The sequence below is a fragment of the Danio aesculapii genome, chromosome 5 (assembly GCF_903798145.1).
Source record: "Danio aesculapii chromosome 5, fDanAes4.1, whole genome shotgun sequence".
In the NCBI taxonomy this organism is placed as follows: domain Eukaryota; kingdom Metazoa; phylum Chordata; class Actinopteri; order Cypriniformes; family Danionidae; genus Danio; species Danio aesculapii.
This window is the reverse complement of record NC_079439.1, coordinates 31,959,342-31,977,879: the sequence shown is the minus strand read 5'-3', so window position 1 is coordinate 31,977,879 and position 18,538 is coordinate 31,959,342. Positions and strand designations below refer to the sequence as shown.

The following is an 18,538-nucleotide window of genomic DNA, read 5'->3' as shown; positions in this document are numbered from 1 at the left end:
TTTGAGACAGATTGCTTCAATGGTTCAACAAGAACCAAAAAATCTTAAATATTTTTGATTATGTACAGTTGAAATCAGAATTATTAGCCCTTCTGAATTATTAGCCCCACCCCCCACCCCCCCAGATATTTTTTCCTCCAATTTCTGTTTAATGGATTTTTTCAACACATTTCTGAACATAATAGTTTTAATAACTCATTTCTAATAACTGTTTTGTTTTATCTTTGCCATGATGACAGTAAATAATATTTGACTAGATATTTTTAGGATAAAAGTATTCAGCTTGTGCAATTTCATCAAATGCAATTTAAAGGCTTAAATTGGGTTAATTAGGCAAGTTATGGTTATTAGGCAAGTCATTGTATAACGATGGTTTGTTCTATAGAGTAGACTATAAAAAATTGCTTAAGGGGACTAATAATATTGACCTTAAAATGTTTTTTTTTTTTTAAACTGCTTTCATTCTAACCGAAATAAAACAAATCAGAATTTCTCGAGAAGAAAAAAATATTATAAGAAATACTGTTAAAAAAAAAAATCCTTGCTCTGTTAAACATCATTTGGGAAATACTGGAAAAAGAAAAAATATTAACAGAAGGGCTAATAATTTTTACTTCAACTGTATATTCATAAATGCAAGAAATGTGGTTAAAAATTGAGCAAGATAAATTAAATCGACAGCTCTCACTAATGTGTCTCCTCTCTGAAGGACACAGTGCTGTCTAATAATTGCAAATGTTCTGTGAAAAGATTTAAGTAAAAAAAACGAGTTTAATCAGGATAATTAGAAGAGTGAAGCCAGTGTAATGGGATAACATGACATAAAATAATTCAGAATTCCTGATAGTAGTTATAATCACAGCAACACCAGCAACAACTATATCAATAACACTTATGCATGATCGGGGGCGTAGCAACCGGGGGGGACAGGGGGGATACGTCCCCCTCACTTTTAGAGACAGACCATTTAGAAACAGGTGATTAACACCCCTGTGCATGATACTACATTATTGACTCATGAATTATCTGTAGACTTTGTTATTTGTTAGTTTTTTGTTCATAATCAGCAGTGGAAAAAGTCATTTAAATGCTTAACATTCCATGAAATTCAACATTTAGGCAGGCTGTTCCACAGGGATAAAAATTGTATACTACAGAGTTCATTCATTTTCCTTTAGCTTAGTCCCTTTACTCAACAGGGGTCGCCACAGTGGAATGAACTTATCCAGCATATGTTTTACACAGCGGATGCCTTTCCAGCTGCAACCCAGTACTGGGAAACACCCATACGCTCTAAAATTCGCACACATACACCAAGGCCAATTTAGTATATTTAATTCACCTATTGCTCTTGTCTTTGCTCATGCTAACACGGGGAGAACATGCAAACTCCACACAGAAATGCCAACTGAGCCAGCCAGGACTTGAACCAGCGACCTTCTTGCTGTGAGGTGACAGTGCTAACCACTGAGCCACCGTGTCACCCTACTACAGAATTATATCTTCTATTTATTTCATGCCAAAAGCTCATCACAAATCATTACAATATTAAGTAGATTAAAATCATTATCATGTTCCATGAGGATACTTAGTAAACTTCTTACTATACATATATAAAAACTCAATTTAAGATTAGTAATATGCATTGCTAAGACATTGAAAAAGCTTCACAATTTAGCAGTTTTTCGTATTTTGGGATGTTTTTATTTTGTTTTTTTTGTGATTCATGTTGTAGTTTTTTATTTTTTCACTTTTATCAATCCTTTTGAATTGCATCATGGGACCCTGATCTTTCTTGAAACAACTTGAACCTTGAAAAGTTTATGTGTTGTCTAAAATAAAGTTGATATATTGTCTTGATATAAAAGTGATATATTGTCAGGGTTGGTGTTGTATATTACATTACAAAAACCTTATGAAATGGCCAGTACATCTTGGTATTTTTCAGACTTCTCTATTATTTCTTATACATTATATTATATCAGTATACTAAAATGTCAATAAAAGTCACTTTGTTAAACTGTAGAGTGGAATTTTTGAGATTAAAAGTCGACAGAGCAGAGATCAAGGTCCCATAATGCAATTCACAACTGTAATTAAACACTTTTGTGAACCACAAGAATATGGAAACTGCTAATTAACATATATTTTTACAGTGTAGGTGATTTTCCTCAATATTTAAATGATTGCAGTTTCAGTTGATAAATAAAACTCAATTTCAAAAAAAAAAAAAAAGAAAAAAGTGACTTGGTTTTGGGCTTCTGTGGCTTATTTTTTACTAACACCTATTCATATGCACCTTAATTGCTTGAAATTGTTATTATGTAGGTCTAAAAATCAAAATAACCTTAACTGACTGATGTGCTATTCAAGTTAAAAATATTACAAAACACCACTAAACCAACCTATTTACATTACATACTGTACATACAATACATTAAAAAGAGCGAATACTTGAAACAAAGTATTCTTCAGTTGACTAAGCAGAGTTATTAACTGCACTGTAAAAAAAAAAACCTGGTTGCCTTAAATTATAAAGCTGAATTAAATTAACCCTACATTCTCAGAAATAAAGATACAGGAGCTGTCACTGGGGCAGTACCTTTTCAAAAGGTACAAATTTGTACTTGAAGGGTTCATAATAGTACCTCAAAGGTACTTTTTAGGTACATTTGGGTACTAATATGCCCCTTTAAGGTACCAATGTGGATTCTTTGGGTACAAATATGTATCTTTTAAAAAGGTACTGCCCCAGTGACAGCTCCTGTATCTTTATTTCTGAGAGTGTATGAGTCCATTAAACTTATATTATGCTAAACTGACTTAAAACAGCTTGCGTAACTTATAATATTAAGTTAGAACATGATTAACTTAGTTTAATAAGTTACAATGAGCTAAAACATAAGCTGTCATGACTAATTGATCATATAATTTTTAACAGTGTGGCCAGATAAAATGGACTTATTCTGTTTGTTTATTTGTTAATTATTTAATTAAGCAGAGGTGAAAATGCAGAAGTAGAAAATCAGTTTTAATAAGCCAATGTAATATATTTGGCAGACAGAGACAGAAATCATTTAGTGTAGGTAATATATAAATGCATTTATTATACTCATTTGAACATGGTTTAGCACACATAACTTGCATTTCTGATGATGGCAAACATAATAATTATGCAGCAAATCCGGGAAGCTGACTGCAGTAAGTCTTGTTCTCTGCACATCGGCTGTGCAAAACCTTGCAGAACTTTTTCATATGCAAAAATCAAATCAACAAAAAAATAGATTTTCACTTTTACCTGCTTATCTTAATTTCTATTCGGACAGAGAATGTTCGAAGGCTTTTCATTCGTTAAGGCGTGCATGCTGCGTAACGAAGATTATTTTGCGTAGAGAGAAATGAATGTAAATAAATGTAAGTGTGTGAAATATGATCTCATCCAGCTACCTCTCAACATCTTCCAGCTGAGGCTCAACATACAGGAACCCATATCGACACGCAAAATGATGATTCGTACACAATAGAGGACTGACAGACGAGCACTGGAAATATATTAAATATTCAAGGATTAGATAGGAAAGATCACTCACTAGGCACAGAACAATACTATTGCTATTAGAAACAGGTATTACCCAACTCTTTACGCTAGACGTCTGTGTACCATTAGAAGACAGATTCTTGATGGTGAACATTTCCTTACTCTAAACCTCACCGATGAGTCTAAAGCAAACAGAACACACAACACTCTTTGTCTGACTGGTAAGCAATACTGAACACAGAATTGTTGACTTTCGAAGCATTTTATGGATCCATTGTTTCTGAAAATGCACCCTGCGCTCCAAAAGCATCCAGAGTCTAGTTTTTCCCTGGGTATACCACATGGCAAAAAAGCTAAATTGATTTTTAGAGCAGCAATTCTTCAATTGCAGAATGACGGAAAGTCATTTTTAAAGCTGTGTGCAATGTTTTGACGGACAGATTGTTCTTAAAAAAAGAGCAACCATACCTTACAGTACTAAGTGTGCACGCTAAATGCTACTGATTTCTCTGAGGGCCATCTTCCTGTCTCAGAATCTGTATATCCAACCTAATCTAACAGAGAAACTTAACTATGTTGCACTTTGACAAATTAGTGGCTAATTCGGATGAATTTATACAGTCTCAGGCATATGAAAATGCACTACCCTTAGATATGTAGCCCACCCATACCCTTGCAAAAACTGTTTATTCTGGTATGCTATTCTGGTAAGTAAACCTCTTTTAAAATTAAAATAAATGAAAAAAAAATGTAAACTCACCTTATACTAACAGAAATGTCTGAGTGTATTTATATTTATATATAAGTGTAATATGTTTTGATCAAGAAATACAGTAAGTTTTCAAAGTATACTTGGCTTGTGGCTGTGTTTACTCTTTTTACCTATTAAACACGCTTTTGCATACTGCCTTATGAACTCATATTGCATATTTGATATATTTGATATAACAAGAAGCCAGCTTTGAGGTTGAATAGATTAAATAACGTATGTGAGAAACTGAACTTGGTGTAATTTGGTAGTCGATACAGTGGAATATCCAAATATTCACAGAACATCTGCATATCCACAGTTAAAGGTGCAGTAGGTGATTGTCTCCAGAATCATTTTTTGTTGTGCTGGTTAAAACTTTTCACATTTCAATAGTACTGATTAAAGTAAATGATCTAAATGTATTTATATGTATTTTTATATGCTGGGTAAAGGTTAGGACTAAAAAATGTTCATCCAATTAAAATTTGTCGGGCCGATAATTCCCATAATTCAGATAAGTAGCCCAAACTGTCTATCAGCAAATGTAGATTTGTACATCTGCGCACCCATTCAAGCAGATCTGCTGTTTGCGTGTGCACGCACCACATTCACCTGCACACTAAAGAGAGAGAGAGAGAGAGAGAGAGAGAGAGAGAGAGAGAGAGAGAGAGAGAGAGAGAGAGAGAGAAACAAATGCAGAATCAAAACTTTAAAAACCCTCATGATTGGAGTTATTTTTGCACGCTGGAGGAAGGCCGACACAATGGCTGAAGTATTTCTTTTAGACAGATAATGTTATATTTTAAAACTCTCTCAGTCACGCAAATCTGATGTATAATGTGTTGTTTTACAAATGGGTTATATATGCATGGAAAAGTGGCTTTGGACAGGAGAGCGACTGTGTTTAAAAGATATTATGCTAATAGATAGCATTGTGGCAGATCACCTACAGTACCTTTAAATGAATAGTTCAACACTGTAGTACACTGTGTGTGTAAACATTGTATATCTATAGAAAACTATAAGTCGTGACTTCAAGTATATAAGTTCACTTACAAGTATATTTGCAGTATTTTTTTTCTTCATGAAGTACGCTTCACTGACCTATACCATTGGTAAACTACTAGTTTACTGAGAATATGCTTCAAAATGTACTTTAACTAACTAGAAAAGCTCAAAAATCTCATATACGACAATTTTACCTATTAGTTAACCCGTAGTATTGTTGTAGTACAAATGAAAACCAATGTAAACCGGTTGTGTACTAATAAGTATCAAGTTTAAATCTGTAACACTTTAAATTATACTTTACTAAGCCTAAAACGGTTCCGGTAGTCTACACTGTACAAATGTCAATTATTAAACTTTGTAAGAAAAAGCTGAACTAATATTACAGCTTGGGTTTATTTAGGAAGCGTATTATGATAAGTCTGCCTTAATTCATTGAAAGCATTGAATAAAACTTAAAATAATAATAATAAAAAAAGTCATTTCAAGTAATATTTTGAAGTGCGAAATTGAGTGAACATATAAATCTGTGAAACTATATGTGTAATTGTACACTAATATTAGTATACTTATCACATTAAGTAAAATATAATTAAATTATAGTATACCTAATGAAATTAATGAAAGAAATAAACATTTTTTGCAAGGGTAAACACATTCATCACTAGGGTGTGAGCAGTTTATACCAAAATGTACAAATGTGATCACACAAATTCATTACGAATTAGCCACTAATTTAAAATAGTTAGGAAATGCTGTAAAATTGTGTTGGTATACCACAAATGTCCTACTCACAAGCTGAGTCAACTTTCCCAACACAAGCATTCTCAAAAAATAAAATGAAATCATCCTAAAATGAACCGGCAGCAAATTAATCAACTATTTTGGGAGCATTTTCTGTATTGTGCAACATAAATTCCTCAGTCGCAGCATCGTCCAAATGTGTCATGCATTTTCCAGCCATTAAACTCCCTTTTCCAGAACCGCATGTCATATTTGCGCATATAAAAATAAAATCAATTACAAACGAATGTCCAAAAAAAGTTCCAATAAAACAACATCAACCAAAAAAAAAAGTGCATACATGTATTTACAATCTTGCTTGAAGCATAACACGTGTACTTTTCTTTGTGTATATACTCAGATTATTAGTAGTCTTAGTTATATAAGGAGACATAACACATAGCAGGACTCAAAAAGATCTCCAGAGTAACACTGAATCAGTTGTGAAGGTGTTTGCATTGCATTGCGGCGTTGAATATCCTGACTGCTAGAAGAGAGAAGCGAAGAAGAGGAAGTGTACATACGAGTGCAAACGAGGCATAAATATTTCCATCCAGAAAAAAGCGTTCATCCATCGTTACGATCCAGGTATATGATCGACACATCCAACCACACATGTCCTGACATACTTAGCAGTGCAGATTAAGTTTCCAGGGAACAGTCGCAAAAGTAGCAGAAAGAAACAAGCCAAGCGAGTCCTGTTTGAGCAGTAAATGTTGCCTGCGTAAAATGTTCACTATCAGACATTAGGACTGCACGTGATTTTCAGACATCTGATGGTATGTGCCATTCCTGTCGAAATGTAGTCAGTTCAAGAGGTTCTTCGAGAATAGCCCCGAATTCACATTGAGTTCTTCATTATTTTGGTCACTGTAGGGAGTTTTTTAATTATTATTGTACAAGGTCAAGGTTTGATCCCTCCTGATGAAAACGAGAAAGCAAAAGCCCACAAATAATAATTTGTTTCTCTCTCAGGAAACCAAAGAGGCAGTTGTCAGAGAATTCAAGGTAACAAGACGGATGGATACTGACAAAATGCCCAAATGTTCCCCCTTAGGAAAAAAATTTAATAGGCAGTTCACATCAAGGGCACTTGCTGCAACATTCCTCAAACGGTTAGATTTAGTTTGACATGGATGCCCAGAATTGCCTTGAGAGAGTCTTTATATTCAGTAGGTGACAGAAGATATTATTCCCCTCAAGCTTAAAGTGTATTGTGGGAAGACAAAGCTGGAGTTGAAGATACGCTGGCTGGACGATTCTTACAGTATATCACGCACAGTTCTCTCTTCAGCTGCTTGCTTGTCCTGAAAAGTGCCCCAAACATGCAGTGCACTCTCATCTGAAACATGTTATTGATGACTTTTTCATCTCGGGTTGAAGTAAATCCATTAAACGCAAGACAAATCCTTCAGTCTAGGCAGAAAGAGACTTGTTGGCCAGTCCACATGCTATTGTGTGGGATTGTCGTTGTAAATACATCCAGTCCTGTCAGCAGAGACTCATGCTTGAAAGTTCTGGTGGTGGGGAAAATGAGCCTACACAGTTAAACTGCATGAAGACATAAAGAAATTTGACAAAACAACTCCTATGTTGATTTACTATTCTACATGTAGAGAATTAAAAATAGTTTTCAAGTAACAAAAACTGAGGATAAATGTTGCACTGCCAAAACAATGGCCCCGGTATCGTGCATTGGTTTGCAAAAAGAATGTTGTGTTGATTTACTGGAGTGTGTGTGAAATGAAATGTACGTCTGGTGATGAGCTTCAGACCCTAACGCTCTGACTTGACTTTGTAACGCAGAACTAGGTAAGTGGCAAGTCTGAGAACTAAGAAGAAGACCCCCAGCACCATGAAGTCCACGTAGAGCTTTGCATCCTCCACATCCAGCAACTGCAGGACCTCCTCTGGCTTCTGGAACTTACACACCATGCCGGGACACTCCAGCTCCGAGCGGTTCATGCCGTAGATGGAGAGGATCACACCCTCAAAGCCATATCTGAAGAAGGAAAGATCAGATGTGTGTGGGTTTTTTTTTTTCATTGAGAGATCCCAGCAAGCATTTTTTGTTTCTAAAAGATGTCTAATAAATGTCTAAAACAAGGCTAAATTTGGGCTGTCAGTGAAAATCTAATAGATGTCTAAGAATAGACCAAAACTAGCCTAGTCATAAAATAAACAGAAATGAATGACTACACACATAAAGTCTGTCTAATCTGTCTATTTGACGACTAGTCTAGTTTTGGCCTATTCTTAGATGTCTATTAGATTTTCACTGACAACCCAAGTTTAGCCTTGTTTTAGCAAGTTGTCTACATTTAGATGTATATTAGACATCTAGTAAACACAAAATTGTTTGCTGGGATGGATGACAGATTGTTAGGGTTCCTGACTGACCTGACGTATGACACATAAGAGCTCCATTGAAGATATTTCGGGATGGTATCAAAGTTGACAAAGAAGCCAGAGAACAGAAGGACTGGGATTGCTGAGACTGGGCCTACAAATGTGGCAACCTGAAAATGCAAAAAGACGGTGTATGTTACAGTGTCCATATTATGCTCTTTTAAGGATTCTTTCAGTCTAAAAAAATCTCTTTCTGGTTTTAATATTAGTACTACTAAAGGCACATTTAAAATATTGTGTCATTTAATAACTTTGTTTGAACTAAACCCACATAACTATAGTACCATTACTTGTCCTAAATGTGTATACAGTGGTCCCTCACCATAATGAGGTTTACTTTTTGTGGTCTCGCAGTTTTGCAGATTGTTTTTAGTGTAATTTGACATGCTTCTTTTTTTTACAGCGCATTGTGTTCTGCGTCCTGATTGGCTGTAGACCTCCTGTACAGTACATAATGTTTGCAAGTTTTCTCCCCAACAAACTCCATAATGTTGATAAAACCTTCAAAAGGCACCTGCTGTAGCACCCAAAAGGCAGAGGAAGATGCTAACCATCGCACAAAAAGTTCTGGATATGCTAAAGGAAGGTAGAAGTTACGCGAGTGTTTAAACAAGTGAGAAAAGAGTGAAAATGTAAAATCTGAGAAAACAATGTAGTGAGGGGTTTTACAGCCTTAAAACATCATAATAATTGTAAAAAATAAAGCGGGCTACTTTGTGGATTTCACCTATTGCGGGATATTTTTAGAATGTAACTCCCGCGATTAACAAGCGACTATTGTATTTCTTTCTACCATTGTCATTTTATTAAAATTAAGAAATACAAAAGAGTTTTGAGTATTTCTGCTTTGAATGGCCATAGCAGTCAAATTAACCGCAAACATTTCACTGTCACTACTTATCCCAGTGCCTTTGAATATGTGTGCCTTTGTTGCCAACAACTTTCTGTTAACAAAATCATTCTGAAGCAAAAGCAAAAACAAAAATTTACTGTCTTCCAGAACAACAGAACACTACAGTGAAAAAACTTTGATCTCCCGCCTGCTGGATAAAGTAAAATACACACCTTTGCTGGTGGTTTAGTAACTCCTAGACAATTATAGTCTATATTACAAAAATATCCCATTTATAGGGTAACAACACTAATATTTATCATGCATTCTGGTCTTTAAAATTTTGACATTTGGAATTATGCCAATAATCATTAATAAAATTATGTAGTTTAACAATTGACAATACCAGTATTAAAGAGTGTACTGTAGCATGTATAGGAACTGCTAGAGTAAATTTCTGCATTTAATGCATCTAAAAGTAAAACAAAAGTATTAATTTCTTTACAAACTAGTAAAAAAATCTTTCTCACTTTTGAACAAATTAAGAGAGGGGTCTGGATGCAGACCTGGTGCAGTTGCAATCTGCCTTATGCAACGCTTTTTACAGCGCTCATCTAACCCCTCCCATAACCCTACCCCTCACAGTGACGTCACTAGCTCCATTGAGTGCACTGTGTCTGACATTGCATCACTGAGATATGTAGTCTCAGCTTGCATCATCAAGGCTGTATCCAGATACTATTTCAATTTAATGCATTAAAGTAAAATAAAAATATGAATTCCTTTAAAAATTACATAAAACTTAAACCTTTAAAGAGTAGAATGTCACCACCACTCTTCTTTTTTGTTTTTACTTACTTTTAAGTAAATCATAGCTTGGAGTAAATTAATTAAGTTACATTTTTTCCAATACTTGTCACACTTTTTTGAATCAAGTCTCAAGTTAAACGTGAGACTCTTCATACAGTGTATCCATTTGGCTCTTGTCGGAGGATCAGCCTGAAACCATTTTCCAGTTATGCTTTACTGCTACTTGCTAAAAGTATTTGTATTAAGTATTCCTCAATGGCTGGAACAATCTCTGGCACCACCACTTATTTGAAGACCTTATACCTGAAGTGAAGTGGATGCAGCTCCGATGAGAAGCCCAAGAGACTGAGCCACCAGGGCAGTGGAAGTGGACAGAGCCATAAACAGCAGATATCTGCCTGCCTCTGGGGGCTGCTCTGTCATCCAGTACACTATACTGCAGTACATAATCGGACAAATGACCTGGAAGAGAGTGAAGAACACTGAAGAGGTTTGCCTGAGGCTCAGGAATTATTAAAAATGACACACCTAATCTTGTTTGTCACATATAAGGTTGAATACATTTTTTTAAATAAATGAGACAGATAAACAGAAGTACCTGGAATGGAATGTCAGCCATGGTCTTGGCCAAGTAATACGCCTTTAAACTGTACCAGTAATTAAGATGCTCCCTTATGAACACACCCATCTCCAGTGGAACTGCAAGAGGAAAGACATCATCGCTTCAGTGCTTAATTCAATCAGTTTCTGTAAAGACCATAACTTCCAATCAAGCCAATAAGTGCTTCTAATCCATCACAAACCAAAAAAAGCCTCTACTAATCACTCGGATCAAATCTATTTTCCATGCTCATGAGGAACTGAGCAAACCCAGTAGATTGACTTACATGTTAGGACGGTGGGCATGAGAGCAGCAAACATGAGAAACAGCATGGAGAAGAACAGGAAGCCAGTGTTGTTGAACACTTTGCTGGCATCATTCCCAATGTTCAGATACAGCAGGCCAATCAACACGCCGATACACAGGTGCGACATCACTCTCAGGTGGGTTAATACCTGAACACACACACACACACATAGATTGATTGAACAGTTATTAGATATAAACAAAACAAAACAATACAATGTTAACCCTTTATTTTAAATTCTCATTAGAATTCAGTTTAATTTAGATATTCTGTTGACTTTAAATTACACAGCAGCTACAAGCCAACTAGGAGGTTGTTTACACATGGTATTAAGATGTATTTTAGCTGATTCTATTCCAAGTCTACAATGCTAAAAATAGAGGTGTTTGTCAGATGTCAACACAGATGCCACACTCACAGACCATTGGCTAAATGTCTGAAGCATACAGCACACATAACTGGAAACGCCTCACATGCAGATTCAAAGATGTCTTAAAAAGACATAAAAAGACGTCTAATAAACTAACAAAGCTGTTGTGTTTACATCATTATCTAATGTATGGATTGTGCTGATTATGTTTCGTCAAAAATATGTGAGGTTTACAGCAGAAATTAGACAGCACAAAAAGATGTTCAAGAGTTTTGTTTGAGGCACTTAGAAATATTTTCAAAATTTAAAGAGATGTTTTATCTTGGGCGTCACGGTGGCGCAGAGGGTAGCACGATCGCCTCACAGCAAGAAGGTCGCTGATTCGAGCCTCAGCTGGGTGAGTTGGCATTTCTGTGCGGAGTTTGCATGTTCTCCCCGTGTTCGCGTGGGTTTCCTCCGGGTCCTCCGGTCCAAAGACATGCGGTATAGGTGAATTGGGTTAGCTAAATTGTCTGTAGTGTATATGTGTGAATGAGAGTGTATGGGTGTTTCCCAGTGGTTTGCAGCTAGAAGGACATCCACTGTGTAAAACATATGCTGAATAAGTTGGTGGTTCATTCCGCTGTGGCGATCACTGATTAATAAAGGGACTAAGCTGAAAAGAAAATGAATGATTGAATGAATGAATGTTTTATCTTGTCTTGGAGATGTCAAGAGTCTCAACTGGCAAGTGTGTGCAACAACATTCCATAGAAGGTTTCCCTAGAAGGTTCCTCTTCACATCTATTATGTAAGATGAAATTAAATACCCAAATGAGAGATTGAATCAACTGCATGTGTGGACAAATATGAAAGACCCAATGCTGACACAGCAGTTGCATTACTTAATCTTATTTTCAGTGCTCCAGAATTGCTTGCTGGTGTCATAAAGTGGAGTGATTTGCACCAAACAGAGTTTACCAACATACATAGTGGTGGGAAAAGGGTGACAGAGTGCAAAGGGAACTGGCAATCTCTAAACAGTATTGGGTCTTTTACCTGTCAGTCATATGGCCTCTTGGGTAATCCTTGGCCATTCAAAGTGGCTATAGTTCCCAGAGGTACTGCCATCAGACCATATGAAGGCAGGGTGCAAATTACAGTTACAATTTAACACCTAGCCCCCCTGAAGGACATTCAAGCAAGTTATTTGAAGGTCTGCACTTTAAATAGTGAGAAATAATTTGCACTGCTCTGTATCTTCATTCATTCATATTCTTTTCAGCTTAGTCCCTTTATTAATCAGGGGTTGCCACAGCGAAATGAACCGCCAACTTATCCAGCAGCTTATCTTACACAGCGAATGCCCTCCCAGCCACAACCCATCACTGGGGAACACCAATACATACTCATTCACACACATACACTTTAGCTTATTCAGTTCTCCTGTACTGCATATCTTTGGACTGTGGGGGAAACCGGAGGACCCGGAGGAAACCCGCGTGAACAAGCGGAGAACATGCAAACTCCACACAGAAATGCCAGCTGACCCAGAACCAGCAACCTTCTTGCTGTGAAGTGATTGTGCTACCCACTGTGCCATCATGATGCCCTCGGTATCTTTAATAATAATAATAATAATAATAATAATAATAATAATAATAATAATAATAATAATAATAATAATAATAATAATAATAATAATAGAGTAATATATCCTAATACTGTATATGACTTAATCAAAAATAAGTAAATATAAATTTGGCTGCACCTATAATGGTTCATAACATTATCCATGCACGATCGTGCCCATCTGGGATGCGAGAAAATATTCAGTCAGTTGCCTGAAACTGGCAGATTTGTTCAAAAGACAAATTTCTTGTAAAATAAGTGTTATTATCTGCATATAACCTAAAAGTAAATCAAATTAAATTCATAGTGTGTATTTTATTAGATACATGAGATGTCAATGACGCATCCATATGCCTGAAAAACAGCTGTTCTGACTGACCAAACCACATCTGTCTACTAACAGACTACTAATATCCCAATGACTGATAGTTTGCAAGTAGTTCCAAAGCAACATAATATCTAAATCAAAATAAAGACAAAAACAAGTTCTTACCACGTCCCTGCATATGGTGATGAAGGTTCTCTTGAAGAGGATGCAGAACTGTGTAAGGGTGCTGGTGGCAAAAGTGTGTTTCTCAATGTATCCTGAATCCTTTACAAATCCAAAATAAGACAAGAGGTGTTGGTCAGAGACTGATAAACAAACTGGTTATGTGTGCAAGATTGTGTGTATGTGTTCATCACTCACAGGATAACACTGGGATGGACAGGAGGTGGTGGGGTCGTTCTTGTCACTGGAGTTCTTCTTGCTCTCATCTGAACACAGGCCTCCTTGAACAGCTTCGAAGAGCACAGGGTTCAGGTCACCATACTCTCCTGAGGCGACCTCGATTACTACCCGCAGAGAGACAGCACAACTCATACACATGCTGAATGACCCACAAGAAGAGCCTAAAAACCCTTCAGATACACTCATATGATTCAGACAAGCAACTAAATCATAACACGCAAAGTACAAAGAAACCAACAATAAATAAATACATTAGGAGACACCCTAGTGTTTAAACCTTGGAACTTAACCCTTGTGTATTTTTAAAAAGTTTCCCCCTTTTTCGTGTTAGTGACTGATTTTTCTCAGATTAATTTCTATTTTAACTACATTTCTGAATGTAAAAAATGACAAATTTCATCACTTTCAAACAGGAAAATCCACGAATACATCATCCAAGAATGCATGATTATATGGTGTCGTGGCATTGCATTATAAATTCAATTTAGCAAAAACAGTCACTAACGCAACAAAAGTATAGTCAAGTTGCCCAGAGTGTATTGTTGAGTTTTTGAAAGATTCCAAAGCATTTTCCTAAAATATGTGTCAAAATCAGTTTTGCCATCAAAAATCATTCCATTTGCTGAAACACAGAAACAGTTGTGGCCAATCACCCCAGAGTGGGTGATTCTTTTTTAATTTTTGAAATCTCTCAAATACTGCATTTATTTATCAAATTTTAAATGGTGCTATATCAGCATTTGTGACCCCTTTGTGCTTTGGTACCGAAAGTTAATATAAGGACTCGATCCACCAGATCTGCAACAAATGGATGTTTGGCGTTATCGGCCTTTAAAAACTGTTATGGACAGAGATCTTTCTTTCACAAAAGCCTGGAATGAGATCCCACAACATCTAAAAACAATACCAACACTGAGACTTATTTAAAAATTCCATACTCGTCATCTGATGGTCAACTATCACTGTAGCCACTGAGATAGTAGCCTGTCTCTCTTTATTTTGTATGTTTGGTGATTATTTGTACTGTACTCATGCGTTGTTAGATGAGATGTTAAGGGTGTCTGTATGTTTTTATGTTCTGCAGAGTAGGAACCTGCTGAAAAACAGCAATTATGCTGATTCCTGCCCGATTATCTTTTAATCTTTTCCTGTTTAAATAAATAATTAATTTGATACTGTAATGCAGGCATATATTATAATATATACAATTTAAAATAACTGTTTTAGTATATTTTAAAACATATTTTCAGGTGATAGTAAAGCTGAATTTACTTTAGTGACTTGATCCTTCAGAAATCAGTTGAATGTGCTGATCAGCCTTAGAGAAATATATGTTGAAGACAGTTTTGTCAGTTAAAAAATCATTTGGAAACCATTCAGTTTTTGCACTGCTTGATAAATAGAAAATTCAAAAGAAAAACATTTATCTTAAATATGAATATTTGTTAATATTATTGTTTTTTTCATTATGTGATTATTATTATGTAGTTTATTACACCACCTTTATATTATATTAAATTATATTATATTATATTATATTATATTATATTATATTATATTATATTATATTATATTACATCATATTATATTATATTATATTGTCTTGTAGAATGTAGAATAAAATAGTATAGGCTCTGCTATATCTATATTATCCATACCTATATAAAAAAACATGTTCATTCATTCATAATATTACTTCTGGGATTTCAAAATCAATCAAACAGAAATTATAAATTGCCACATCAGAGCTGCACAAGTTCCACACATAAAAACAGAGTGTACATAAAGATTTCTAGATGCAAATCATCTCTGTCTCTTTCTCACATGCACGCATGCACGCACGCACACACACACACAGAGTAGACCTACTAAAGTCAGCAGGATTGTGGTAGGTAGGGCAGTGGAGTCCAAGGTTTTTCAGGTAAGGGATAAGATACGGCACCGTCCCCTTATATATACACTGACCCTGACTCAGGATATAAAGCTACAAGAAGAACAGACAGAGTATTAAAGACGAACATGAATACATTAGCATCTTCACACTCTTAGGGCCAGATTTACTAAACAGGGCAAATTAGTGCAAGAGTGCAAACCCCAGAAGTGCTGATGGGAGTGGAAAGTTTTGCAAAGGATTTACTGACAATGCACAAATTAAAGGACACAGATGCAGCAGCTAATTGTCATAATATCTAACGCAACACATGCACTAACAAATATTGGGTAACAAACAAGCAGTGCTGATGATGAAAATGTAATATTCAACCTTTTCTGACCTTTGCCTATTTAAGACTGGAAATCTGATTTTGGATTTATGTACGCCTTAGAATTTCAGTGAATATATTGTAAAATATATTGTTTTTGCCACTTTAAGAATAGTGAAGTAGGAGACTAGACTTTTGCTTAAGGGTGTTAGGCAAGTTTACTTAGTTAGTTTAGTTATTTAATTGCTAAAAGAGTGTGTTTGTTGAAGTCCCTTGAAGAGACTCCTGGAAAAGACAATGAAATGACTTTTTATCTCTCTGCTTTGACGGATTATCCCTCTCACAAATTTTCCCCCTTTTGTCACAGCTTACCCCTAAAAGTTGTTACAGAAAATGTAATACAGGCACAAGACATGGACATGCTTTTTGGGAGTTAATTTGGATGCAAAAACCAGTAAATTGAATACTGCAAACATTGTAATATTGTGTTGCATCCTGATTCATTTACAAACTCTCTTACCATAAATTTTGTGTCTGAAAGGGAAACTCATGAAATGCATATGCAACAACTTTGACGATAACACAAGCTTCCTAAATAACTGAAAAAGTTGTGGTTGGACCTACCTAAATGCTTTCTTAGATTAGTGTCGTAGCGTTTTCTGCCACTGTTTGTTTAGCCTGCATTAATGCAATCATTGTAAAGCTGCACAATTAAACATTAAAAGATCGCGATCTCAATTCAAATCCACACAACATGAATGATAAATAATAGTGATTTGCATATGTTTATTAATCTTTCAAAGGGCTGCATTCAAATATGTGTTTTATTAGGAGAGATTCAGTTTTTACACTTTTTCAGTTAGTTACAGTAAAATAACACAGAAGTAGTGGGAGAACAATTTATAGTTCAGATATTAACACTGATGTTTATGGGAAAGATTAAAATTACCGTTTAATGGAACTGTATAGACCAATTACCATGTTTGTAAACATTCAGGATGCGCGCGCAGGGTGGTGGCAGAAAAAAATCCAGGAGCGCTAGCATTTACAGCAAGAGAATGACATGCGATGCGGTACAGCGTTTGTTGTTGTCTTAGAAATAAGATATATTGATTACATATTATATATATTATTTACATAATGCTTTCAGCGTATTATAACAGCTCGTCACCTAGTGATAAGCACAGTGATTCGGCAAAATTAACGTTAAAGTGAGCGGCGTTCATCTGACAGGTCCATTTGCGATAGCACCCTCCAAATGGATATTGGAGAAGATGAAATGACCACGCATCCAGCCCCAAATATACAACATCATTGAAGCTCCAAGTGATTTTACAAGAGAGAAGTTAAAGATCTACAAGTCTTTGGATGCCAACAACTTTGTTCTGTGTGGTCATGTATGCTGAACTATACTATATAGTGCTGAAAACCGAGGTTCTGCCTAGCCGAAGACAAGGAAAGAAGACGGAGCTGTACAAGGCCTGGGTAATTAATTATCAACAAGCAAAACAACTGCATTCTGACAGCGAACTGCACCTGTCCGGCAGGATATGTGAACATACACATAGAGGTAAAGTTGGTTTTATATTTGCACATTCTGACTTTCTCCTTGATAATATAATTTCATAAAAGTATTATTTTTCAAACTCTAAATAGCGAAATCATATTAGCAGCCAAGGATTATCAAAGTACAACATTGTTCACAGTCAAATAAACAGTGTAAATGTTGTTTTCAAGTCACACTTGCAGGTTATTTCAGACCGAATATTCAAAGTGCCGTGGTAAACAATATAGGGAGTGTGTCACAAGTTGTCACTGAATGATTGTATGAATATAAAACCAACTTTACCTTCATAACTTACACTTTCACGTTTCATTCTGAGCATTCAGTGTCCGCAGTTTAATTAACCATATCTAACTGTTTTTGCTGAAATCATTTCTGCAATCAAAAACGAGTAATGTGTATGACATGATAACTGCAGAGTCCAGCATTTATAATTAGGTCGTCATTTCATTCAGCTCCCTTTTAGCCAAAGACGTCCGCAGTTAGCATTAAAGCAGTGTGGTGTACGGTAAAAGTTAAGTTTTCTACATTTGGCATCCTACCGCACAACTTTACTATTGCAACCTGTCTTTTTTTGCAACCAGGGACCCGTGTGACGTCATGTGTGATATAGGTTGGTAATTGGTCTATAGGTTCAGGTTCAAAAATCATACACCTATAATGAAACGTGAAGTTTTATGTGTGAATTGTTAATCATTAATTGAAAATAAACATGATAAGTTGTACAAGATGTTAGATTTCTATATTTAGCATTATCAGCAACAGTTGCAAAGTAAATTTTTTTTAATTGAATATTTTCCTTTTTTTCAGCTGGTTCTTTCTTGATTTTTTAAAATTAAAATTACTGGTTCTAAGTTCTGTTTCTTAAAACCAATGGTTTTTGCAGTATTAGCAAATTACATTTGTCTCCTCCCTTTCTTTGCTAATCTAAAAAATGGTCCGATCCGTGACTCAAAAACAGTAGTGTGATCCGAACAGTGAAATTTGTGATCCGTAACACCACTACTAACTCACTACACTCTT

At 35.6% G+C, this 18,538-nt stretch overlaps 1 protein-coding gene across 1 annotated transcript in view; it reads right to left on the bottom strand.

Moving 5' to 3' along the window:
- Nucleotides 1–5,894: 5,894 nt before the first annotated feature.
- abcg4a (ATP-binding cassette, sub-family G (WHITE), member 4a) overlaps nucleotides 5,895–18,538 on the bottom strand; it is a 43,606-nt gene continuing 30,962 nt past the window's right edge. Inside the window, exons 8-15 of the mRNA XM_056457932.1 lie at nucleotides 15,620–15,734; nucleotides 13,709–13,854; nucleotides 13,514–13,612; nucleotides 11,019–11,187; nucleotides 10,730–10,830; nucleotides 10,435–10,593; nucleotides 8,481–8,599; nucleotides 5,895–8,082 (exon numbers count right to left, since the gene is read on the bottom strand). Coding sequence (XP_056313907.1) covers nucleotides 7,857–8,082; nucleotides 8,481–8,599; nucleotides 10,435–10,593; nucleotides 10,730–10,830; nucleotides 11,019–11,187; nucleotides 13,514–13,612; nucleotides 13,709–13,854; nucleotides 15,620–15,734 — 1,134 coding nt within the window. The 3' untranslated portion in view covers nucleotides 5,895–7,856. The remainder of the gene's footprint in view (nucleotides 8,083–8,480; nucleotides 8,600–10,434; nucleotides 10,594–10,729; nucleotides 10,831–11,018; nucleotides 11,188–13,513; nucleotides 13,613–13,708; nucleotides 13,855–15,619; nucleotides 15,735–18,538) is intronic.